General features: G+C 38.1%; 1 protein-coding gene across 2 annotated transcripts in view; it reads left to right on the top strand.

Annotated features, from left to right (window-relative positions):
- Window positions 1-26,801, top strand: part of LOC150080620 (hamartin-like) — a 293,531-nt gene that overhangs the window by 165,962 nt on the left and 100,768 nt on the right. For both annotated transcript variants that reach the window (XM_090382129.1, XM_090382130.1), the window contains exon 9: window positions 23,883-23,924. In XM_090382129.1, coding sequence (XP_090238255.1) covers window positions 23,883-23,924 — 42 coding nt within the window. The remainder of the gene's footprint in view (window positions 1-23,882; window positions 23,925-26,801) is intronic.

The following is a 26,801-nucleotide window of genomic DNA, read 5'->3' as shown; positions in this document are numbered from 1 at the left end:
CGTGGACAGTGCACTGTTGAGTCAATTTGGTGTGACATAAGCCTTGGGAAAACCAGATTGAGAGTAGGATTGTATTATTGGCATAATGACTGATGAGTAGAATGAACAACTGTACAGAGAAAGAGAGTGGGCCAGTAAATCAGATCACCTTATAATGGGGAATTTTAACTTCCCAGATATAGACTGGAACTTGTTGGTTAGACTGGAACTCACACACTAGCAAGACTTTGTGGATATATTGGATGATTGTTTTCTACAGAGCAAGAGTATTTTCTACAGATTGAGTAGTCTGGAACAAATACATGGGTTGTGTTAGGATAACTAAGAGTAAGAACAGGTGCATGTATACTTGCATGTACACCAAAGCTAGGAGTATAGTAAATAAATTTGATGAATTTGAGATGCTGATGAAGATATCAAAGGCTGATGTTGTTGGGATATCAGAGACATGGTGCCACACAGAGATAAGGAATGCAGAATTGGAATTTGGGGAGTACAATGTGTACAGAAAAGATAGACACGATTGAAGGGGAGGAGGGGTTGATTTTGTTACTTAAGAAACACATGAAATCTAAGGAAGTGCATCCTGTTTACATGCGTGGACAGTGCACTGTTGAGTCAATTTGGTGTGACATAAGCCTTGGGAAAACCAGATTGAGAGTAGGATTGTATTATTGGCATAATGACTGATGAGTAGAATGAACAACTGTACAGAGAAAGAGAGTGGGCCAGTAAATCAGATCACCTTATAATGGGGAATTTTAACTTCCCAGATATAGACTGGAACTTGTTGGTTAGACTGGAACTCACACACTAGCAAGACTTTGTGGATATATTGGATGATTGTTTTCTACAGAGCAAGAGTATTTTCTACAGATTGAGTGTATTACTCCCTCTGGTTGCCGAGGGAGTAATACTCTGGATCTGATTATCAGCAGTGATTCTTCATGCATTAAGGATCTGTAGATAAAGGAACCACTAGGTGGCAGTAATCACAATGTACTGATGTGGGATTTACTCAAAGAGGTAACTACCATCAGGGGTAAAGGGAAGGGTTTTTGTTTTCGTAAAGATTACTTTTTTTATGTAAACCCCAAACACGAGAGGTATTAGAACCTATAGTACTTAGTACCGTGCTTGGGTTGGAGGTTGAGAAGATGAAAGAAGATATTTTTTTTTGACATTGGACTTGAACTTCTGAAGACTGTAATTTTCAGGAAATACGAATGAAGGAATTGTTCCAGAAAACGGTAGTTGAATGAATAAACGAGGAAGATGAAAAGTTGGTTCTGTGAGTTTGAAGTTGGACAGTAAATGGATGTTGGAAGCACGTGTTCGGACTGTTTTGAAAGAGAGAGCGGGAATTATAGAAGCCAATTCAGAAGAACAGTTCCCATGGAATTATCTGTAGAAGAGGCATGCAGCAGAAACAGTACGTCTGTGAGACAGCGAGTGGAGACACTCTGTTAGAGATGAATCATTAATTAACCTAACTGCCCTCTTCTGAATGGAATCAAGAAGCCTGAGAGAGGTTTTGAGGGCACCACCCCAGATGTGGGAACAATATTCCATGGCAGGGCGGATTTGCGATTTATACAGAGTGAGCAGCTGTTTGGAAGAAAAGTAACACCGAGAGCGAAAGAGAAAACCAAGTTTAGATGCAGAGGAAGCAATATTTGTAATGTGCTTGTGCCAAGAGAGATTAGAAGTCAAGGTAATCCCCAAAAGAGATATATCGTTTTCCTAGAAATCGGAGTGTCACTAAAGATAAGCATAGGAGCAGAAGAATCCTTTTGCGAGATATAAGACAAGATTGAGTTTTAGAAGGGTTGAAATCAACCAAGTTGGCTTTGCCCCACTGGAGAATTACCTGAAGATCGGCATTTAAGGAATTGGTAGCAGATTTTCGAGAAGTTGAAGCTGATTGAGCAGGACAAGGTTTATCAAAATGGAAAGTGGAATGCAATGTGCTATCATCGGCAAAACTATGGATAGGATTTCCAGTCAATGGAAGAAGGTCATTAATATACAAGAGGAAAAGAGTGGGGGAAAGAACTGAACCTTGGGGGACACCGGCATTAGTGGAGAAGTTAGAAGACAGAGAGCCATCTACCATCACCCTCAGTGAGGGATCAGAGAGAAAACTGGATAACCGATTACTAAAAACAGTGGCGCATTATAGCCTTAGATGCTAATGCGCCATAAAACAAACAAACAACAAACAACAACAACTAAAAACAGTTGGCAAACCATAAGATGGAAGATTGTTTAGAAGGCCTTTATGCCAAACACGATCAAAAGCCTTTGAGATGTCAAGAGCAACTACTTGTGTTTCACCGAACCTTTCCATTGAATTAGTCCATAAATGGGTAACATAAGCCAGAATATCACCAGTGGATCGACACTGACGGAATCCATACTGGCGATCGTTGATCAGACGGAAGGTTTCTAGGTAGTTTAAGAGTTGGCGGTTAATTGATTTCTCCATTACTTTAGAAAGAGTAGAAGTAATTGTAATGGGACGATAATTGGATGGGAAGGATTTGTCACCCTTTTTAGGAACTGGCTGGATATGAGCAAATCTCCAAGCAGAAGGAAAAACACCTTTGGAATAAGAAAGTGAAAAAAGACGGCAAAGAATAGGAGTAAGTTCAGGAGCACAGGTTTTGAGAACAAGTGGAGAAATACCATCGGGACCTGGAGCTTTCAAAGCATCAAGATTCGTCAAAATCCTTCTGACATCCTTTTGACGGAAGACCACAGGAGGCATTGAATGAAGCGTGTTGGGAATGGTGGGAGATGTTTTGCCAAGATCATTAATACATGAGTTGGAAGAAAAATGGGATGCTAGCAGGTCAACTTTATCCTTGGCTGAAGTGACAACAGAACCATCTGGTTTGGACAGAGATGGGAGCAGAGATGGGCAAAAGTTGCGGCCAATAGCTTTGGCAAGAGACCAGAATGCTCGGCTACCATTAGGGCAAGAAGCAAGTTTTCTACTCTTAGCCTATTCAAACTCTAGTTTGGACTGATTAATAACTGCTTTACAATTGTTGCAAGCTTTGGTGTAGACAGAAAATGAAACTGAAGAATTAGAAACAAGCCATTTACGATATGCAACATTCTTCTCTTGAACAGCCTTAGCACATTTATTGGAAAAGCAAGGTTTAGATAAAGGACAAGATTTTAAATTCACATTCACCGACATGATCTGAGCAAAAGTTGACATCAGAAGCTTTGAAACAGTAATCCGACCAAGGAAAAGAAGAAAATAAATCTCGCAGATCATCCCATTTTGCATTCTTGTAATGCCAAACAACACGAGGTTGGGATTAGCCATGAGATAAAGGTTCCATTGGAGAAGAGACAATCACCAAGTTGTGATCTGAAGTGCCTAAAGGATCTCTTACTTCGACCGTGTACTTAGAAGGGTTGTTTTTCAGAAAAAGATCAAGCATATTGGCTGTTTGATTAGGATTGTCCGGTATTCTTGTAGTTAAGTGAACAATCTGTGCAAGGTCATTAGTAATTGCAAAAGCCTCAGCATCTCGACCAGCAGAGTCGGTGTGACTAGAAAATGGAAGCCAAATGGAGTTGTGAACTTTAAAATCACCAAGGAAAATTACCTCACTGTTAGTAAAGTTGGATTGGAGAAAGTCAAGTTGCAAAGAGAGGAAGTCAAAGAGCTCCAAGTGATTAGTGGAGTTGGGAGAACGGTAGAGAGAACAGATGAATTTGACACAATGAGGTAGAGAGATTTTAAGCCAGACAAGATCAAAGAGAGGAGATTCCAAACTGCCACGTCTCTGACAGGGAATATCAGAACGGACATATGCACAAGTACCACCTTTGAGGTGAAAGGAATCATACAGCGAATAATTTGGGCATCTGAGATGAACAGTAGTTGAATCAACCGATAACTGAGATTCTGTCAGAAAAAGTACATGGGGTTTGGCAGACTGCAAGTGGAAATGGACATCGTTGAGATTAGAATTGAGACCACGTATATTTGTGAAATGAATTAGGAAGTGCTTGGGAGGTTTAGATCGTTTCGCAGATAAGCTTGCTCTATTAGTTTCACAATTCATGGTGTATTCAATAGTAAAGAAAAGTGGGTGGGACCTGCTGTATGAGGTAATGAAATTTTTGGATATGGCGTACACATGGTAAGAATATACCCAGATCCTTGACATAACGTGGCCTCGACAATGCTCCCCGCATACACACTACTCAGACTCCCTCCAGTCACTATCTGGCAGAGTAGAGGTAGCAAGATTATACACTAGCTGATCCGGAAGCCTCCTAGAGAGTTACCAATATTTTCGGTCCGGTGTACTAACTAGCGGCCGGCCTGCGAACACCGTTTTAGAGCTGTACCCTCGAAATGTAAGGAATATTGGATCTCGCCATGATGTTCATCATAACCTCAAAAGTCATCAATCATACTGCATGATGGAAGAGATAGGGAAGGGTTGACCGGAACTTAGCTCTAGAGACTAAACATGGGTTCCACCACTTCAAGCCTCCAATAAGCAAAGTGGTGGTATTGCACCGGTTGATGAGAGTCATCTACCACCTAGTACTGCCTGGTAACACAGAGGGGCAGCGTTCCTCCATATGGTTTGGGTGCCACACCTCGACCCCTGCTTATGTTGGTTCACACCTGGGGTGGTCACCCACCTTGTACTTGTGCAGGGAGGTACAGTCCCACCATCGTGAAGGTGCAAGCATAGGATTTGGCTGTCACAGACCGTCCGGACTTCGCCAAAATTGGGTCCACTTGACTTGAGTGTCACACGAATATCAGTTCCATCAGCGTTTTAGACTCCCAGGTAGCAAGTACAGCTTGTCTGGCATATCTGAGAGAATGTCTGTGACAACCTCAAGGACCCAAGTGTTCTCAGAGATTTTTTAAATTCTGTACAGTGGGACCAAATGATGATGTTACCAACAGCAAATTGTAAATGGGAATCATTCAAGGAATTAATCTTGGATGCTACCAGGCTTTTCATACCAATTAAGAAATACTGTTCAAGATTTAGCCTAAATGGATGTCTGATGACCTAGTGAGACTCGTAGCAGGGAAGAAAAATGCATTCAATGCATATAAATTATCAGGAGACACAGATGCCTATGATAGATATAAGATAGTCTGTAATCAAGTTACAAAGGACATTAGGCAAGCAAAGGCGAGCAATCTTTGGCAAATGATGCAAAGAAAAACATTAAAGACTTCTTTACTTATGTAAGCTCTAGAAGGAATGGGATGAATCAGATTGGTCCACTTGACATCAATGGTTCGATTGTTGATGCAACTGTTGAAGTAGCTGACAGAAGTCAGCTGAATTAGTATTTTGCATCTACATTCACAAATGAGGAGTTATTCAGGGGGGGGTTGAATTCCAGAAGTTTATTAAACAGCCAAGGAGCTAAATGATTTTTAATAACTGAGAGCAAAGTAGAGGAGAAATTATTGAAATTGAAAATAAGAAAGGCTCCTGGGGTGGATGGGATCTATCCAGTTATATTAAAGGAAGCAACAAAGGAAGTAAGCAAACCCTTAGCCATAATTATGAAAGCTTCCTAGGAATCAGGTGAGGTCCCCATGGACTGGAGATGTGCAAATGAGTCCCCAATTCACAAAGGGTGACATGAGTAATTTCAGACCTGTTAGTTCAACTTCTGTTCCAGGGAAATTAATGGGGGCACTGGTTAAGGAAGCAATGCAGGATTATCTTGACAAGACTGCAGTTATAGTTCAGACACAGCATCGTTTTTTTAAGGGAAAGTCTTGTCTGACTAATTTTATTGGATGCTATGATATGGTGACAGAGGAACTGGATGCGAAAAAAATAATTTTTAGTTTCATATACTTGGATTTTAGGAAAGCTTTTGATACTGTGGTACATGGAAGACTACTGTGCAAATTGGAGCCGTATGGTATTAAGGGCAAGTCGCTACAATGGATGAAAGGATGGTTGAGTGGGAGAAGACAGAGAGTGGTAATCAATGTAGATTCTGCTCTTCTTGGATTAATGTTATTAGAGGAGTCCCCAGGTTCAGGGTTGGGCCCATTGTTGTTTTCTGTATTTATTAATGATATTGAAGGTATATCAGGGTTAATATCTAAGTTTGCAGACAATACAGAGCTTGGCAGGGTTGTTAATGACAGTAAAGATAGCATGCTACTGGAACAGGATCTGGAAAAGTTGAGCAGATGGGCTGAGAGGTGGTAACTGAAGTTTAACTTTTACAAATGTAAAGTACTGCACATGGGTAGCACTAATTCCAGAGTAACGTATCAACTGGGTGGTACTACACTCAGGGTAGTGCAGAATGAACAGGACCTAGGGGTAATTGTGCTGTCAGATATGAAGTTTTCTGAGCAGTGCAAAAAGGCTGCAAGAGTAGCTCATTGTGTCTTGTCAATGATATTCAGGAATTTTTCTAGCAGGGATAAAGAGGTGATTGTCCCCTTGTATAAGGCAATGGTCCAGTCACACCTTGAGTACTGTATACAGGTGTGGAGGCCTCATCTTTGAAAGATGTAGAGCTGCTTGAACGAGTACAGAGAAGGGCTACGAGATTGGTGAGTGGAACAAAGTGTTGCTCTTACCAAAAAAGTTTTAAGTTCTGCAAATTGCAGCTTCAGGAGACTAGGCACTTGCGAGATAATCTAATTGAGTTGTATAATGCCTTGAATGGTTTGAGCAAGCTCAATGTTGATTGGATTCTTCCTCTTGCTCAGATTACTCAAGGGCCGCCTCCGTAGCCAGGTGGGAAGGAGCAGCAGTGCATAGCACACGCTTCTTGATTAAACAGGGGTTGTTCGAGCCCATCATCACCACCAAATATGGAGGATGCGGAAAGGTCAGGGAATGACCACCGCATATTCCCGGAGCAATATGGCCTTAGTTTCTAATGCTCTTAAAAACCAAATAACAGTAACAAGATTACTCAAATGAGGGGACATAGATTGAAATTGAGGAAAGACAATTGTAGAATAGATGTGCAGAAATTTGCCTTTAGCCAGCAGGTGGTTGATAGTTGGAACAAACTTCCGTCTGTTGCAGTGGAGGTCAACAACTTAAATAAGTTCAAGGCGGAACTAGACAAACATTTGGAGTGAATGGATGGGTGAAATGGGCAGGTGTTTTTGTTTGTTTAATGCTATAAAAACTTGCTTTCTTGAATCATATGCTTCTGCAAATGCTAATTATCTTGATAACCTATGGTATTAAGTAAATTGTTTTCTTACAGTAAAGTTAATAAATTCACTCTATTTCTTTTCAGTTTTTCTTGGATAATATTTTTTACTCATTTAGCTCCTGAAATGATATTTCTCCAAGGGAGGAATTTTCTTGTAAGCGGAGTTGGCAAGTGCCTGCAGTTGGCCCTTTACTGCCTGTACTTATATCTTGCATGCACTCAGCCAGCTGCACAAATTATTGAATGTGTATAGGAGTCCATATTTTTCAAGGTGGATAGGGAATTCATATTATTATTATCATCATTAGTAGTAGTAGTAGAAGTAGTAGTAATGGCAAATGATGCAAGAAATCAAACTTATATAGCATCGGTCAAAAAAAAAAAAAAAAAAAACAGTTCACCCATCCATTCCATCCAAGAATTTGTCTAGTTCTCCCTTGAATTTATTCAACCCATCCACTTTCACAGCAACATATGAAAGCCTGTTCCAACAATCAGCCACCCACTGGCTGAAGGCAAACTTCTGCAGATCTGTCCTGCAACCATCCTTTCTCAACTTGAATTTATGACCCCTGAAGTTCTTAATCTGAGCAAGCAGAAGTATACCATCATATCCCTACTAGCAAAGTTCCTATTTATCATTGACAAAACACCATGAGTTGTCCTGGCACTGCTCAGAGAATTTCATGCCTGACTGCACAATTACTTCCAAGTATTTTTCATTTTCCACTATTGTATGGGCTGGGGTTACTGCTACCCATGTGCAGTACTTTACATTTCTCAATGTTAAATTTCAACTACCATTTCTTGACCCATTGATCCAATTTTTGTAGATTTTGTTGCGGTAGCTCACCCTGATGACTATTGTTACCCACCCTACCAACCTTTGTATTACTGCAAACTTAGACATTAACCCTGATATATCTTCAACAATATCATTGATAAATATTGAAAACAACAATGGACCCAGCACTGAACCCTGAGGAACTCCACTAAGAACATTAGTCCACGAAGAGCAGTGTCCATTAATACCCACTCTCTATCTTCCAATTAACTATCCCTTTATCCATAGTCATAACTTGTCCTTAATGCCACATTGCTCCAGTTTGTACAGCAGTCTTTTATGTGCAACAGTATCAAAACCCTTCATAAAATCTCAGTATATGATATCAAAATTATTTTTTGCATCCAGTTCCTTGGTCACTGTATCATAGTAACCTATCAAAAGTGGATAGGGAATAAATCAGGAATGAAATTTGTAATGTAATGGTATGTGATAACGTTTTAATAACAATTCAGTTTAAGTAATGTAATGATTCATATATGATGTTTCAATACTAATTACTGTTATTTTATTATAATGTTATTACAACATTATTGTATTGGAGTTGCATTTCAATTTGAAACATCAACATTCCAACTTACTACAGTGAGTTTGGTGCATGTGGCATTCTCCCTAAAATTTATGCAGAATGTAGTTTATTTGGTTTTAGAATATATCAAACAAGGATGATTCCAGTTCTGATAGCTTAACAGTTCAAAACTGAAAGTGTTTGGAGGTAATTTCCAACACTGAAGTAACCCAGTTTTGAATTGTTATACTATGAGAATGTGAAATGAAGAGTTGAACTTCAATTGGCTTAACTTCATTCTGTGATCAGATGAACTCTAATTTATTTAGCTCTTACTTGTTATCCACCTTTCAAGGTCACGGTGTAAATGATGGGACCAATGTTACACTTTTCTTTAATTGAAAACCTGGGCTGGAATCTTTATATCATTTACTTGGGATTGTAAAAAATTAATTAACAAAATGACTTCAATGTAAAAGAATGTGAAAAATAAACATACAGTGGTGGACAAAAGAACTGCATCACCTTAAAAAAAGTAACATTTGTAGTGAAATTTATAAGATATTGTTTGATTACGGTCATTTTGTTTGTCACAAAGCAAAGGTATTGCATCAGTTAATGTTACCATTGCATCAGACAGTAATTGCAAAGTATTGCACCAGCCGTTTCTATAAATATGGCATTGGAAGGGTATATACACTCATTAGTATCCTGTTTTAAGCATGGCTCCATATGTTCAGTTGACACCAAGAAATAAAAGTGTAGCTGTTGCTCTGTTCCAGGAAGGACTTTCTCCGCGTGCTATTGCAGATAAAATTGGCTGATCTGGACGCCTCCTAGTGAGTTACCAATATGTTCGGTCTGGTGTACTAACTAGCAGCCAGCCTGTGAACTCCGTTTTAGAGCTGTACCTTCGAAATGTATGGAAGTTTGGATCTTGCCATGGTGTTCATCATAACTTCAAGAGACATCAGTCATACTGCATGATGGAAGAGATGGGGGAGGGTTGACCAGAACTTAGCTCTGGAGACTAAACATGCATTCCACTACTTCAAGCCTCCAATAAGTAAAGTGGTGGTATTGCCTCGTAACACTGAGGGCAGCATTCCTCCGTGTGGTGTGGGCACCACACCTCGACCCCTGCTTACGTTGGTTCACACCTGGGTGGTCACCCACAGTGTGCTTGCACATGGGGATTATATCAAGGATTACTAACAGTTCTACCATTGTGAAAGTGCAAGCAGAGGATTTGGTTGTCACAGACTGTCCAGACTTTGCCGAAATTTGGACCACTTGACTTGAATATCACCTAAATATCAGTTCCATCAGCGTTTTAGACCCCCAGGTAGCAAGCACAGCTTGTCTGACTATATCTGAGAGAATGTCTGCGACAGACTCGAGGACCAGTCATTTATCTGTATTTATTTAAAAGATGAGTCACTCATCAGGCTGTCATAACAGTATCTCATCTTTTAAATAAACAGGAATTTAATATTTTGGGATGTAATTTTTTTTTTTAATGTAGTGCAACTGTTTTGTCTGATGCTGTATAAACTTATACAGCATGAGTGTAATGAGTAGGCATGCCACCTTGCTGGAACCATTTCAGATCTTCACCTGGCCGATTGAGAATGCTAGGAAAATCTTCATTCTGCAACTTATCAATATGCACCTTCATGTACTGTGTTTGAAAAGAAGAATGGACCAGTTCTTTAGTCCTTTGAAAGTCTACACCACACTATAGTGTGGATACTTTCTTGCTCCTCAGATGGGCTAATCCAGTTAGGGTTACTTTTTAATTTTTTATTAAAATTCCTAGCATGAGAGTATTAAAACTGATAGTACTTAGTTACCGTGCATGGGTTTAAGGCTGAGAAGATACTTGGTGATATTAGACTTGAATTACTGTAGATTGTAATTTTCAGGAAATACATATGGAGAGAGGTTGTTCCAGAAAATAGACATTGAAGGAATAAATGAGGAAGAAGAAAAGTTGGTTCTGTGTAGGGCAGATTTGAGATTTGTACATAGTTAGCAGCTGTTTCGAAGAAAAATAACACTGAGATCAAAAGAGAAAACTCAGTTTTTTGGATGCAGAGGTAGCAATATTTATGATGTGCTTATGCCAAGAGGGAGTAGAAGTCAGGGTAATCCCTAATAGAGATATCTTATCTTGTCTAGAAATATGAGTGAAATTAAAGATAAGCATAGGAGCAGAAGAATACTTTTTGTGAGATATAAGACAGGACTGAGTTTTAGGATTGAAATCAACTAAGTTATCTCTGCCCCATTGGAGAACTACCTGGAGATCAGCATTTAAGGAATTGGTAGCGGATATTTGAAAAGTTGAAGCTGTTACTGCAGGAAAGGGTTTCTTGAACTCGAAGGTGGATTGCAATGTGCTGTCATCAACAAAACTATGGATAGGATTTCCAGTTAATAGAAGGTCATTAATATACAAAAGGAAAAGAGTGGGAGAAATAATTGAACCTTGGAGAACACCAGCATTAGTGGAGAAATTAGAAGATAGAGAGCTATCTACTACCATCACCCACAGTGAGCTGTCACAGAGAAAATTGGATACCTAATTACTGAAAAACAGTGGACAAACCATAAGATGGAATCCTATTTAAGAGACCTCTATGCCAAACACGATCAGAAGCCTTTGAAATGTCAAGAGCAACTGTTTAGTTTCACTAAACTTTTCTGTTGAATTTTTCCACGGATGGGTAACATAAGCCAGTATATCCTATTAGTATGGATTCAGTTAGTGGATCAACACTGACTGAATCCATACTGGTGATCATTGATCAATGTACAGTTTCTAGATAGTTTAGTAGTTGGCAGTTAATTGATTTCTCCATTACTTTAGAAAGAGTAGAAATAAGTGCAATTGGACGATGATTAGATGAAAGGGATTTGTCACCCATTTTAGGAACTTGCTGGACATAAGCAAATTTCCAAGCACCAGTGGCATAAGAAAGTTCAAAAAAAGGCGACACGGAACAGGAGGCCCGGGAGTGCAGGTTTTGAGAACAAGTGGAGAAATACCATCAGGACTTTGTGCTTTCTTGTCATCAAGGCTCTTCAAAATTCTTCTGACATCCTTTGGATGGAAGACCACAGAAGCATTGAATGGAATGTACTGGGAGTGGTAGGAGGTGCTTTACCAAGTTCACAATTCATACGTTAGAAGAAAAGTAGAATGCGAACAGGTCAGCTTTATCTTTAGTTTTGGTAGCAGTAGAACCAACTGGTTTTGACACAGATGGAAATAGTGATGGGCCAAAATCCGGCCAATAGCTTTGTCAAGAGACCAGAATGTCCAACTACCATTTGGATAAGAAACAAATTTTTTACTTTTAGCCTGTTCAAATTCTAGTTTGGACTGATTAAATTGGCTGATTTGGATAAGTAATGTGGTATTTTGCCAATTAACCTTACCTAACATGTAAAAATTAGCCTCATCACTGAAAAGTGTAGTTATTTTGAAAATCAGTGTTTTCTTGTTACCAGTGTAGTACCTATTCACAGAACTCCATGAATTGATCAGGATACATTCCGTGCTTAAAGAATTTGAAGTTCTTAACAATGTCACTGATTCCTCTTCAAAATGTCATGAATTTTGACTCTCCATTTCTATGAACATGTTTTGGAAAGGTTTGTTTGGTTGAGTGGAAGCCTTCCAGTCACTGTTATTGTTGTTCTATCAGAATCATGAACTCTCTATGAAGGTCCACTGCATTCTTTATTTTATTCAACATCAACTGTATTTCCTTGAAATTCAAGGAAATCAATCTGTCTTTTTTATTGCTTGGTAGATTGGTGCTGTGTTTTGCTGGAAGTAATCCCACTGGTTCTTAATCGCCTTATTCTCTTGTTCAGTGGGTCAGTCAATCAGTCCCCTCCTCCTTTCCCAGCTATGGTCAGTTTCTCAATGGCTGACTTCAGGTGGTGTTAGCATCTCTTCATCATCATTATCCTGGTCAGTCTCATAATTTTCTCCAGCTCAGTGTTGGTCCAATCTATGATCTCAAAGATTAGTACTGGGATTGCATAAGTGCCTATCGCTCTGACCATGTTCCACCATTCAGCTTTGATTTTAGCAGACTTCTGTCTCTTATGCTATTTCTCAGTCAGGCATGCCTTGATCTCCTTGTTTTCTTACTGATGAGCTGGCATCATCTCCAGATATTTGTAGGCCTTTCCCTCTGTCATGGCTTCAATATTTTCACTGCCCTTCAGCTGGTTGTTTTGTCTGACTAGATGTCCTTGATGCAATCCGCGAGTCTTACATTTTTCTAGGCCAAATTGCATTCATAAGAGTGCTGAATTCTTCAGTGATTCAGAATAGTGTTGAAGTTGATTCTTGGTTGCGGCATAGAGTGTGATCTCAACCATATATGAGAGGGTGGGAAAGAGAGAGAGAGGGTGTACAGGTTCTTCCTGCCTTCTTTTGGGCTATATCTAGTTTTTTTTTTTTTTTTTTTTTTTTAACAGCATATTGAATTGTTGTAGGTGTAGTTTTGTTTTTTTTTAGACAGTGCATCATTTAAATATATTTTATTCATTGATAAAACATATTTTTAATTTTATCTTCTGCATCTGTTCAGGTATCTGTTTTTTAGTTTTAATGTAGGGTAGGTAAAGAAATATTTCAAATTCATTTGTGATGCCTGTTAACTGGCCACTTTGATGTGACTTGCCTATCAATTGTTTTGATGCATTATTTTATTTGTTGAAGTTATAAATTTCTTTCACTAGTTCTTTCATCCCACTTCATTAAAATCCCACACTTTCTTGGCATTTCCTAAATTCATGCTGAATGTTAACCCTTTGAGTAACTTTGACAAATAAAATCACTTATCAAAGCAATTAATTATGCTGATGTGCCTCACAAAATAATTTTGATATCATATACTTGGATTTCAGGAAAGCTTTTGACACTGTTGCGCATGGAAGACTACTGTACAAATTGGAGCAGAATGGTATTAAGGGTAAGTTGCTACAATGGATAAAAGGATGGTTAAGTGGGAGAAGACAGAGAGTGGTAATCAATGGGTGCTGCTCTTCGTGGACTAATGTTATTAGTGGAGTCCCACAGGGTTCAGTGTTGGGTCCACTGTTGTTTTGTGTATTTATCAATGATATTGATGAAGGTATATCAGGCTTAATGTCGAAGTTTGCAGATGACACAAAGGTTGGCAGGGTTGTTAATGACAGTAATGGCAGTGTGCTACTGCAACAGGATCTAGATAATTTGGGCAGATGGGCTAAGAAGTGGCAACTGAAGTTCAACCTTGACAAATGCAAAGTACTGCATATGGGTAGAAGTAACCCCAGAGAAACGTACCAACTGTGTGGTACTACACTTAAGGTGGTAGAAAATGAAAAAGACCTGGGAGTAATTGTGCAGTCAGATATGAAGTTTTCTGAGCAGTGCAGACAGGCTGCTAGGGCGGGTCATGGGGTTTTGTCAATGATATATAGGAATTTTGCTAGCAGGGAAAAGGAGGTGATTGTCCCTCTGTATAAGGCAATGGTCAGGCCACGCCTTGAGTACTGCGTACAGGTCTGGAGGCCTCATTTTAGGAAGGATGTAGATTTGCTTGAGCGTGTACAGAGAAGAGCAACACGATTGGTGAGGGGAATGAAGGGATTCTCTTACCAAGAGAGGCTTAAGTTCTGCAAATTGCAGTGGCTGGAGACTAGGTACCTGCGCGGTGATCTGATTGAGGTCTTTAAGGCCTTGAATGGTTTGAGCACGCTGAATTCTGATGGGATCCTTCCACTTGTTCAGATTACCAACCTACGGGGACATAAGTTCAAATTAAGAAAGGACAGATGTAGAATAGATGTGCGGAAATTTGCCTTTAGCCAGCGGGTGATTAATTGCTGGAACAAACTTCCATCTGTTGTTGTGGAAGTTGATAGGTTAAATAAATTTAAGGAGGAACTGGACAGGCATTTGGAGGGAATGGTGTGATTTTTTTTTTGGCTGATGCTGCATAAGCTCCTACACTTGCTTTCTTGCATCATGTGCCACTACTACTACTACTACTACTGGCTACATTGACATGACAGGCAATTCATGGCTCACTAGCCACCATCAGAAAAGCAATTTGTCAACAGAGCCAGGAAACAGGTTACTATATCTTAAGTTACTTATATCCTCTATCTCTTTAAGATAAGACCGCTCTATATCCTCTATTTACTTTACAATAAATGCTTACTGGAAGGACTCTTCCCCAAGCCCTGAAAGCTGCCCTTCTATGCCTTATTAAAAAGTTACATAAACCGCTAACTGATTCTCGCTCTTTCCGGCCAATAGCTCTTCTGGCTAACTTCGGCAAAATCCAGAATGCCTCATAGCAGTAAGAACTATGACCCACAGGGACTCTTTTCTCCTTCCCAATATAAGTGCCCCCCCCCCTTTTTTATTTTTTTATTATTATTATTTATTATTTATTTTTTTTTAAGATCCTTGCCACTGAAATCTCAGGAAATTAGGTGGCAGGACCTGTCAGAGTGAAAACTTAAAATTACTTGATACCTGGTCTGTCCCCATGAGGCATAGTTTGGACAATGTTGAGCTCCAGCAGCTAAATGGCCAGAGTAACAACAATACATAACACTACACTTACAAAATCCATACACTTTTAAATCTCTGGCCTTTACAGTGAACTGTTACACCTACAATGAAAGCAATGCTGAGATGAGGGAAACCCCTGGTGCCGCTAGACACGAACACACTATACACTATAGGTTCACACCAGGATGATCCTACAAAGAGGCCCTCTTTGACCTTATTCTCCATATTGAAAGCTCAGACTCCAAATTTGAACTCTCTATCTTTGTAGATTTTGAGGGCACCTTCGACAATGTTTGGTGGTTTGTGGTTTGTTTGTTTGTTATTTGGTTTTAGGAGCATTAGCAACTAAGGCCATATTGCTCCGGGAATATGCGGTGGTCATTCCCTTGACCTTTCTGCATCCTCCGTATTTGGTGGTGACGGGCTCGAACCCGGTCTAATCAAGAAGCGTGTGCTACGCACTGCTGCTCCTTCCCACCTGGCTACGGAGGCACCCATGTTTGGTGGGACAGTATCCTGGAATACCTTCGCCTATCCAGATGCTCTAGCCAGTTATGCAAACTATACCAAAGCTATTTTACCGTCCACGCTGTCCTTGTCAGTTCTAAATCTTACACTCTCACCAGGCCAATCTTTTGGGGGTACTCCCCCCCAGGCTAAGTGGGGCCCTGGTCCTTGGGAACCTGGTCCTTCAGGACTGACTTGCTTGCACCTTTGATAGCACCAAGATTATAGTCTTTTTGCAGATGACTTTACCATTGTGGTCTCTGGTAAATCTAGGCAAGCCATTGAGAACAATTCCATCTGGGTCCTGGCAGACCTCCAATCCTGGACCATTCTGAACAAGCTCAAAATAAATCCAAATAAAACAAAGTTGATGTTTTTCAAAATTAAATTGGATCTCAGGAGCTCTCTGCAAGTCAATATCTCTGGCTTCGAACTACTCAGTGGGTGTAGTCATTGACCACAAACTCAGTTTCTTTCCTCGCCTACTGAATCCAAGTACCAAGCTAAAAAGATTTTGTGCATCCATCTTAAGGGTCTCCAGGAATGAGTGGGGGTTGTCTAAGTGAACACTTCTTTATTATCAGTTGGTTTTTCTTCTGATCATTTCCTATGCAGTGGGGGTCTGGTCGTTCGACTAGTCAAAATGCAGGAGCTTAACTCTATACAGTGGACCATGCTTCTTGCACAGAATCTGCCATACCGTCTCTACAGCAGCTATTCAAATGATTGCTGGTACCCTCCCTCTGGATCTGCACTTTGTTTATTAAGGCTTCACCTTTCGCATCAAAAAGAAAATACCAACCACTATCTTCAACCTAGAACTAAACCTAGACACAGACCCAAAAATGGAGAATGCCTGTTGTTACAATGAGCTGACAAATATCCAACAGATTCAATGGGACATCTTCCCCAAAGGAGCCGTTACAAGACACTTCCTTCCAGATGTAACCTTTCCAGCGACTAAGTCAGTCAAATCATGGCTCTCACTGAGTCTAGAAACCCCTTTCCTGGTCATGGGACATGTGTCTCTGAATGAGAAGTTTAGCCTCCACCCAACTGAGCTGTGATCCTGCGGAGCATATGAGAATTGGAAATATCTACTCTCTGATTGCATCCTGTATGAGTATTTTCAGCAGACACTTAGGAACAGCATCCCCATCATTGCAGAGAATCAAGTGAGCCACCTGATAACCTTAGCACACTACAGAACTTTGCAGCCAAAGTGTTTGAGCGAAGGAGAAACAACAACAGAGATAGGAACCCTGAGAACTGTGACACTAGAGAAACTTGTTTTTGTTTTTTTCTTTTTCTTTCTTTTTTTATTATTTTTTTATTTTTCTGTTCTTTTTTCTTTTATGTACTGATGTCCTCATTTGCTGCAGAACAGCAATTAAAGGTTTTTTTATTTATTAACACCATTAGTTTTTTTTTTAATTATTTTATTTTTTTTTGTTTTCTTATTTTTCTTTTCTTTTATATTTAGGCGCCTCCGTAGCCAGGTGGGTAGGAGCAACAGTGCATAGCACACGCTTCTTGATTAGACCAGGGTTCGAGCCTGTGACCACCAAATACGGAGGATGCAAAAAGGTCAGGGAATGACCACCGCATATCTCCGGAGCAATATGGCCTTAGTTGCTAATGCTCCTAAAAACCAAACAACAACAAACTTTTATATTTAAAAAAATATTTTTTGTTCGTTTTTCTCCCCCCCCCCCCTTGTAACTTGCACCATGGGTTCCTTTTCTCTCTCTCTCTCTCTTTTTTTTTTTTTTTTTTTTTTTTAACCCTCTGGAATGAGCCCCGGAGGATCCTGGCCCACCTTCTGGCAATGCCAGGTGGGCTAGAGTCTCTTTTGAGACAAGTATTCAAGTATTATTTGTAAGTTACTTGCGGGAACCAGGGTTTCCCCTATACTCCGCGTATTTTAGGCGAGTGCGCCAATTGCCGGCATGAAAAAAAAAAAAAAAAAAAAAAAAAAGAGAGAGAAATTTAATAAAACAGATGAAAGAAGGATAGAACGTGTAACTAGTGTTGTGTAGTGTCGTGTTATGTTGTTATGAATGCCGGCGCCTGGCTTTTGCAGCAGGGGGTTGAGAGCAAAGAGAGGCTCCAACCCCCCACTCCCGTCCCTAGCCACGAGGAGGCAGCCAGGAACTACTATGCGAAAGAACTACTGAGAATGAATAACTTTTACTAGTTGGAAATTAGATTATTAAAGTATGCATCTTTAGAACATTAGAACTTTAGAGAAAGGTTATCCGAAAGAGTTGACAATCAAGTAATATTGAACAATATTAACAAGGTTACCCAAAGGGAAAGGGAGAGGGAGAAAAAAGGTAATTTATAATTAAGTTAAAATTAATTTCTAGATAAGAAAAACCCAAGCCCAGAGAGAAAAGGTACAAAAGTGATATCTGTCAAAACACAGTTAACAATGTTTAAAACTAAAATAAGGCAATAGAATATTAATCAAAAGTCTTCAACCCAGCTGAGGAACCAAAAACCTTGGCAACCCCAACTAGGCAAAGACCCGCCCGACAAACAAAACAAATATTTATCCAATAACTAAATTACCAAACCAACCAGGGAACAAGACATTTGCTGTTCCCCGGCCAAGAAAGTCACATGGACCCGCAGGGCAGGCTATGAAAACAAGTGAACACTAAACAATATTTATAAGACATAAATTTTTACAATAACACATAGAACCTGCCATGGAACCAAGTCTCTGATGGCTACCCTCAAACCAAGTCTCTGATGGCTACCCCAGGCAGGAAAACCCAGCAATCCGCTGGACAATAAGTTTTATATCATTCACTAATTTCAGCCCGACCACTGCAAAACTAAATATAACCATACTAATTACTATAAGAGACACAAAAGTTAATTCTAAATAACAATTATTACTAATGAGGACATCAAACCCAGCCGAGGAACCACGGCCCATGGCAATCCCCAGCCAGGCAAGACCCATTAACATAAAATAACACTGTTTATAACTCAAATAAAAACTTAAGTTTGTCGAGTGAGCAAAACCGACACCCCAAAAGCAAAGCCCAGGGTGCTGAGCAGATTAAAACAAGGACTGATTAAGTTTAACCCATATACAAATATCAAACAGCACAGATTGTGCCGTGAGTCTACACTGTGAGATCCCCAAGGAAACCAATCAACTAATATTTACAGTTTAATTAAACCGAACATAATATGTAATTAAAGCAGTAACAATCAAAATCAATACTACCAACAACACAGCAAATTGATAGCAAGGTAATACAAATATCAAAAGGGGTCTCTATATTAGAAAAATATTTCTCCTTAAAGTTTAAACAATGCTGTGGTTAGTTCTATCCTTGACAGAAGCCAAGGCAGCCAGGTAAACGGGACAGGTATGGTCTTTGAAAGAATGATGAGCATCTTTCTTCCTAAGCAAACAGTTGGGGCAGGATACAGGAGAATCAGGAGTGGGGCATGAGGAAGCCTGGTGGCCTGAGAGACCACAATGTCCACAGGTAGGGGAAGTTTGTCTGCAATACCGAGCGATATGCCCGTATTGCAGGCAGTTCGTGCAACGGGTTGTAATATAATAATCCTTTATTGTGTGCAGGGCACAATGAAAGTAGAGACGACCATTAATTTCGAGAAAGTAACTTCTTAATCTGGGAGAGACTTCTAGTATCCAATGCTGTTTATTTTGTGCTTTTGCCTTAATCTTAAAACGTAGCTTAATTTCTTTGGAAAAATCGTCCCAGGAGAACTTGGAAGTCAATAAGTTCCTTGAGTGTATGTCTTTTAAAAGGTTTTCCTCAGTTATACCAAGAGGCACATCATAAAATATCATTGTAGGGTTTCGTTTCCTGGGATGAGAGAACTTAAGATGTAAATCCTGTATTTTTGGACAGTTTTTGAGAGAAGTAATGTCTTGTAAGGAGGCAGCTTCCACAACAACTCCACGATCTCTAATTACACGTATAGACTTTATTCTGATAGCTTCAGATTGAATTTCCGTTGACAAAGCCGAACGAACTTCCTCGCCAGTGACAAAAGGACAATTCTCGTCAATCTTGATGAGAACAACATGTTTGTGAGAATCAGAGAGGGCAGAAGGATAACCATCTACCACAGAAGTCTGTGCAGAAGTGGGGAACTTCTCAGCCAGAGCAGAAGGGTCAGCATTAGGGACAGGTACACTTTTGAAGTTGTCAATTAAAGCACCTATTTGCACTGAAATAGAGTCCAGTTTTGCTTGCATTTCTAAAGTATTCTTCTCTTTGTCAGAGTCAACGAAGTTGCTTTGTTTGTCTATAGTGTTCTCCAAGGAAATAATTTTTTGTTGTAATGTCGATATTTGAAGTTCTTTAGAGGCCAACTGTTCAGTTAAATGGGTAAAATCTTGTGAAGAAACAGAGAAGGAAGCCAGTTTCGTTTCCAGAGAGGAAATTAAAGAGGTTTTATCATCTAATTGTGATAACAAAGCTTTATTTTGTTCAACAAGCTCCTTAAGTAAAAAATTTGAGGACTGTACATGAGTAACAATTTCCTTAATTTGAACATCTTTTTGACTTAATTCCTGTAATTGTTTATTTTGTGTCAAATACTCATCCATAGAGGCTATTACCTCATGAAAAATGTTATCAAAATTACTGAATAAACGCTGGGCCTTTGCAAGAATTTTTGGCTTCAAAACAGTTTTATTCAGAATGGTATCAAACTGAGTTTTGGCAAACTCGAAAGCCCTGAGACAATTTTCAGGGGTATCCAATGGAAAACGTAATTCTTCCGTAGAAGAAGAAGTCGAAGCAGAAGATGTACCAGCTATCGACGTTGTAGGCTGGCTACTCCGATCATGAGAGTCAGACATATTGGATAAAACAAATTTTTCACTAAGTGACAAAATAATGAACACCAGAGGGCGCAACTGAAGCAAAAGGTCAGCAGACTGGTAGGGAAGACACACACCAAATTTGAGCAAGATCTGATGGATAGAAGCCGAGAACGAGAGGTTTGAAGTTTTCACTAAAATGTTACAAATTTTGCCGGATGAAAAACCGGTTTTCGAAAAAGAGGCGTATCTCCAAGAATTATGGGAGGAATAAGCTGAAATTTAGTGACAAGATAGGAAACTCTGTAAGGAATAATATGCAAGCCCTATCCAAAAGTTTCGGAGGACCACAACGGAGAAAAACACGAACTCGTTCAATTACCACCAGGGGGAGCTATAAACCCCTGGAACAGAAGGAGAAACCCGAAAGAAGTATATTAAACTTAGGAGCAGAGTCAAAGGTCCAATAGAACCAGAGATATTCAAGTTTTTAGAAAATAGCCCAAAATAGCCCAAAAGAGACATCAATACTTTTGAAACCACCAATACATGAAGGCAATGTCATTTTAAACTTTTATTTTTATTTCCAGCAGTTTTTAGAGGAATTTTGAAAATCTAAAGAAAAGGCAACCCTAATATTTTGCAACACTAATATATATATCTATACTAACTTCAATCCCATAGCCAAAACATAAAAACTCAAAATTCCTAATATTTTTTCAAGATATGTATTTTAGCAGAGCACCATAACTTTTTGCAACTCAGTATATACTAGATATAAGAGAAACTCCCATAATGCATCATAATAATAAGCAATATAATCCCCCAAAATATCTAAAATACAAAAGACAAACGTCAATAGCAACCCCGTACCAAGTATAAAGGATCGTTAAACAAAATGGCGGCCCCCACATGGAGGCTACCATTAAACACAAAATGGTGGTCGATAACACGGGAAATTTTCCCGCCAAAAAACTTTGACCTTTATGCTGATTGGTCTCCCGAACGAGGAAGACAAGATGGCAGACAAACGAAACCAAAACCAATAACTAAAGGCAACATGTGGGCAGAACCAAAAATAGAAAATAGGCTGGCTATGGGCTGTAAAAAATATCAAAAACTATATCCACAGACCCCTATCAGCCTCCCCAGTGTACCAAAAATAAAGACAATTGTCTCCAAAGCCTAGGAGACAATGCCACAAGAAAATAAAAATAATTCCGACTGTGAGAGAACGAAGTAATAGTAATCGGCAGCCATTTTCCAACGCTAAAAGTTCTTCAAAACAACGGCGAAAATACGATATCGGTCTCTTTTGAGACAGTACTTGTTTTATTGGGACTGGCCCTCCTTGTGCTGTGGATGAGTATCCAGAATCATCTGTCCAGGTTACTGATGTTTCTGGGTAGCCAAGCGGCCAGAACAGAATACGCATAATACACACAAACCTACACTACAGGAACTCCCTGACTTACGTAAGGGTTGGGTTCCGCGGAATGCTATGTAAGTCAGAATTTCCCCTAAATAAGCATTTAGGGAAATTCTGCACTCGCAGCTGTGCACGCTGAATTTGATAGAAGCAAAAAAGAAATTTTCAATGAACATGTAAATAGAATTATTCAATTTTTTTATCTCATGTGCAGGAAATATTACAAAGGTGTTCAAAATTGGAAAAATTTCAAAATTACAAAAAGAGAAAGGAGACAGGCATAACGTCAGCAAGTTTCACCTTTGGAGCATCGTTGCCAGAATTAACTCTTCAGTTGATAAACATGCCACTGTGGAAATTGAGGGCTGTGGAGATTTCAAAGGTTTTTTTCCAACACATCACGAAATTTCTCTGCAGCTGCAGAATCTGCAATGGCGACTTCATCGCATACTTTAATGTTTTCGAAACCAGCGCGATCTTTGAACCTTAAACCACCCATTGCTTGCCACAAACTTGGCGTGGGGTTTGCCATACTTATCGTTACCTTCATAAATACTTCTTGCTTGAATGGCCATTAGATTCATGGGCACTTGCTTCTGAATCTGATTTTACATCCATATTATTAATAGCTTTTCCATCTTTGATATACACCTGAACACTGTTTTGTGATCACTGTTAGGTCGGAATGACTCTGGTGTGAAATACGTTGATCCTTGAACATGTTCTTTTATATGCACACTATCCCTTAAAATAGTATTTTTTGTTGAAGCAGCAGCACCTGATTCCATGCAATAGATGACAAACTTTGTCCTGCTTCATACTTCTTAATTATTCATCTTCATTTCTAAATCAATTTTGTTTTGTTTTGTTTCCTAGCACTATCAGCACTTGCACTTTCCGCTGGTCGCTTTCCCTTCATCATTGTAATAAGTAAATAGGAATGAAGAGAAAATTCTGAAAATTTGTTTTTTATATGATTGAAGATTTCAGTGAGGGGGAAGAATTTTACCATAATAATATAAAAACCCACACAATTCCAGTTATCAGGATTATTGCAAATGCAGTAAGATCGAGTTTACCACCCATTTATAATAGATTGTGCTAACAGAAAAGCCCAGTAAACTGGAAAGTGCAGATTGTTTTATGGTAGTGACCTCCAGAAATGTGTTTTAGAAAAATATCACAAAGGCATTCAAAATTGATTCTTATAACGGAACATATGATAACGATGAAAGTTTAGCCAATTTCCATTATAAAAATGAACTTTTAGAGAGATAAGCAGCTTAGTTATATAGCGAAGATTTCAATTTCCAAGGTCTTGGAATTAATTACAAAAAAACAATGTGTTATTGGGTTCACATTACGATATTTTCACGATGCCTCCATTTATTCCTATGGGATGCAAAATTCGTTTCCAAGATATTTTTTTAAGTTTGCACCAGCGGGCAAAAACTTGCATAAAGTTGAATTTCCGTAAATCAAGTATTTCATAAGTCAGGGAGTTCCTGTACTTACATTTCTGGTTCTTTTACAGTGGTACTGTTCTTCACAAAGATAAGAGGTGGAGTTGAACTAATGTTCTAGGAGCCACCTCTTAGAAAAACATGTTCACATGTTAAGTTACATATAAAAAATTGCATGGATAGCAGGCTGGGTTTTGTAGTATAAATTCTAACTTAATTTTTACCTTATTATCTTTGTTTTTCTTTTTTATAAAGATGAAATCAACTTAGCATACAATTATCTTCACTGATATATTGGTCAGGTACGCAGGTGCTTCAGTGACTGGGGTTCAAGCCCGTGACTGCTAAATACGGTGCTGTTTCTTGTATTCTATCTATCTTGTGAACTCCTCTGACTGTTTGGTCGTCCCGGAGTATAAAAAACAGAAATTTTTTTTTTTTTTGTCACTATATGACTGGAAAGATTGATTAAAATTTCTTTATACATTTTATTTTTCCTTCTTCCCAGATCCATGGCCAAAAGATAAAAATGAAGATGCTACTCCAATTGGTATGTATTACATGATTTTTCTAAAAACATATTAATGATATTAATTACATATTAATGTAATTACATTAATTACATTATTAATTATTAGTTATTACTACATTATTATTATTAATTATGTACAGGTAGTTCTCGACTTTACAAGTTAATTTGTTCCTAGCGTGCGCTCTCGTAAAGCGGGAATTTATTTCACATAAACATAAGATTAAAAATAGGTGTTACGTTCTCAATAATGAAATTAGTTAGTTAATTAGTTTATGTTTAAACAATGATTGATTTTTTGAAAGAAATGAAAACGTAGCCTGCAAAATCAAGCAAATTATAATAATAGAGAAATCATTTATGACTTATAAATGTTAAAGAATGTTTATTCTTTGTCATCATCGACTAAATGCACACTCGTTGATCACTCAATATTGGCTCGGCACTCGTTGGTTTGTTGCTCAAGGAGTCGTCATCTTCAGAAATGTTTCTAGAGGCATTTGTTTTCAAGATAATCTTCTCTTTTAATTATAAATTTCATGATTGCATGCATAAGCATTTTTTAACGGCACACACAAATTGCAACTAACAGGATTCGCATGGAGTAACAAGTTTACGAAGCTTAAAAAAAAAGGGATGAAGAGAAGATTCTGAAAATTTATTTATGTTTTTTATACGATTGAAGATTTCACTAAAGGGGAAACACGTAAAAAATCACGTAAAAAAACCACACAATTCCAGCTATCGGTATTTTTGCAAATGCAAGAAGATCAAGTTTACTACCCATTTATAATTGCTTGCAGTAACAGAAAAGCCCAATAAACGGAAAGTGCAAATTGTTTTTATTGTTTTATGGTCGTGACCTCCAGAAATGTGCTTTAGAAATATCACAAAGGCGTTTAAAATTGATTCTATAACAGAACATATGGTAACGCTGAAAGTTTAGTGCATTTTAATGATTTCAATTTGTAACTAATACAATTTACAAACCACACTCACAACCTTTTATATGGCCTTAAGATCACGCTTGTGTCCTTAAAAATGACATATTAGAGAGATAAATAGCATAGTTATACAGCGAAAATTAACTTCTGAGATCTTGAAATGAATTAGCAAAAAAACAATGTGTTATTGGGTTCACATTACGATGGTATCTCTGGAACTGATTAATATTATAAAGTGGGGTGCACTGTATTGTATAGCTATGCGGGGGGGGGGGGTTGAAATGCAGTATTCATGAATGTTTAACATTCATTTTTTGAAATTAATGTTCATATTTTCGATTTTATTGATACTTGATACTTGGGAAAAAAAACTCGTAAATATGAGAACTCGTAAAGTGAAAACTCATAAAGCGAGAACTGCCTGTAATTAGTAATTGCATATTAGTTATATATTAATAATACATATTTTGTGCTGATATTTAGTTTGTCATTCTATGTGTTATATTATCTGATGAGAAAAATGTTGCTTCCCAGTTTAGCCATTTAGTATATATTGCTTCCCAGTTAAATTAGCCCTTTAGTATATATTATTGATAGAATTATGTAGGAAAGCAACACTGAGTAGTTGTGGATTGGGTGGGATGGGGGAACTACCATTTTGTACATTATAGAAAACTATTTATCATTATTCCAAATGATGGAAATGTTTGAATAAGGATTAAAAAAAAAAATTCTGTACCAGGTACATAATGTGTTCTGCCCTTAGCATATTTAATGTGTTTTACATTTAAGAGCCATTGGCAGATTTTAAAAACATTTTACTTTTCAGATATTAATAATATAACAATGTTTTTATTTTATTAATAATAATTACATATCAGTTACTGAAAGTATTGGTCTGTGATGACTAAAGTAGGATATATAATTTTTACATTGAAGAGATTTTAGTTCATAACTAAATACACCATCTATAATTGTTCCATTACGTGTAGTATTTATCAAAACATCTTATGTCCAAGTTGAAGAATGTTTTCATAAATGTTCAGATCTCTTCCAGCCTCAGAGTTTAACTATAAAGAAAAAAATTACATTTAATCTGAAAACACCAGGTGACTTGAAACCAGATGCATTTTTGAATTAACTCATTTCCCAGTTTCCAAAAGTTTTTTGTATCTTAAAATTTCTGTTTCTAAATTCCTTAGCTTTCCAACGATATGCTATATGTCCACATTATCTCATTTATTATGTGAGAAAATTTCCTTGATCACATGTTCATATTTTTCCCTATTCTGGAAAAACTATTGCAATTTTCAGAGGTTTGAAAGTTTTTCCTCTAGTATAGAGCTAAGATGAAGCTCCATGCAAAATTTCATTCAATTTGGTCCAGTAGAAGATAAATTATTGTTGCTATCATACAAGTATGATTCCAACAATACAAGTTACAATGATTTGTTTCTGGCGGAAGCTGAAGATGATATCACTTCCGGAACACTTTTCGCATGATGTTTTTTCATTACAAAATTTTTGGATTAATGCCAGTGAAAACGTTTTTAACGTCAAAAAACCAAATGCAGTGGATAAAGCTGAAGAAAGTTTTATTGGAACAAGCAGCCTTGCTGCTCCCGTATGTTTTCTGAGTTTGATAGCTCTATAAATAGGTTTATATATATATATATATTTATAAAATGATAATAAAGGGAGAGAAAAGAAAGAAAGATTATAGTTAGTTAATAGATAGAAGAGAGAGAGAGAGAGAGAGAGAGAGAGAGAGAGAGAGAGAGAGAGAGAGAGAGAGAGAGAGAGAGAAGGGGAAAAAAGTGGATTTAATATAATATATGTAAATTTAATCAAGAAAGAATTTAATCAAGAAAGAATATTTATAAAATGATAATAAAGGGAGAGAAAAGAAAGAAAAATTATAGTTAGTTAATAGATAGAAGAGAGAGAGAGAGAG

Source organism: Mastigoproctus giganteus, chromosome 9 (genome assembly GCF_048544385.1).
Source record: "Mastigoproctus giganteus isolate SK-2022 chromosome 9, ASM4854438v1, whole genome shotgun sequence".
NCBI classification, from domain to species: domain Eukaryota; kingdom Metazoa; phylum Arthropoda; class Arachnida; order Uropygi; family Thelyphonidae; genus Mastigoproctus; species Mastigoproctus giganteus.
The sequence above is the reverse complement of the archived record's forward strand: the minus strand, read 5'-3'. Positions and strand labels throughout refer to the sequence as shown.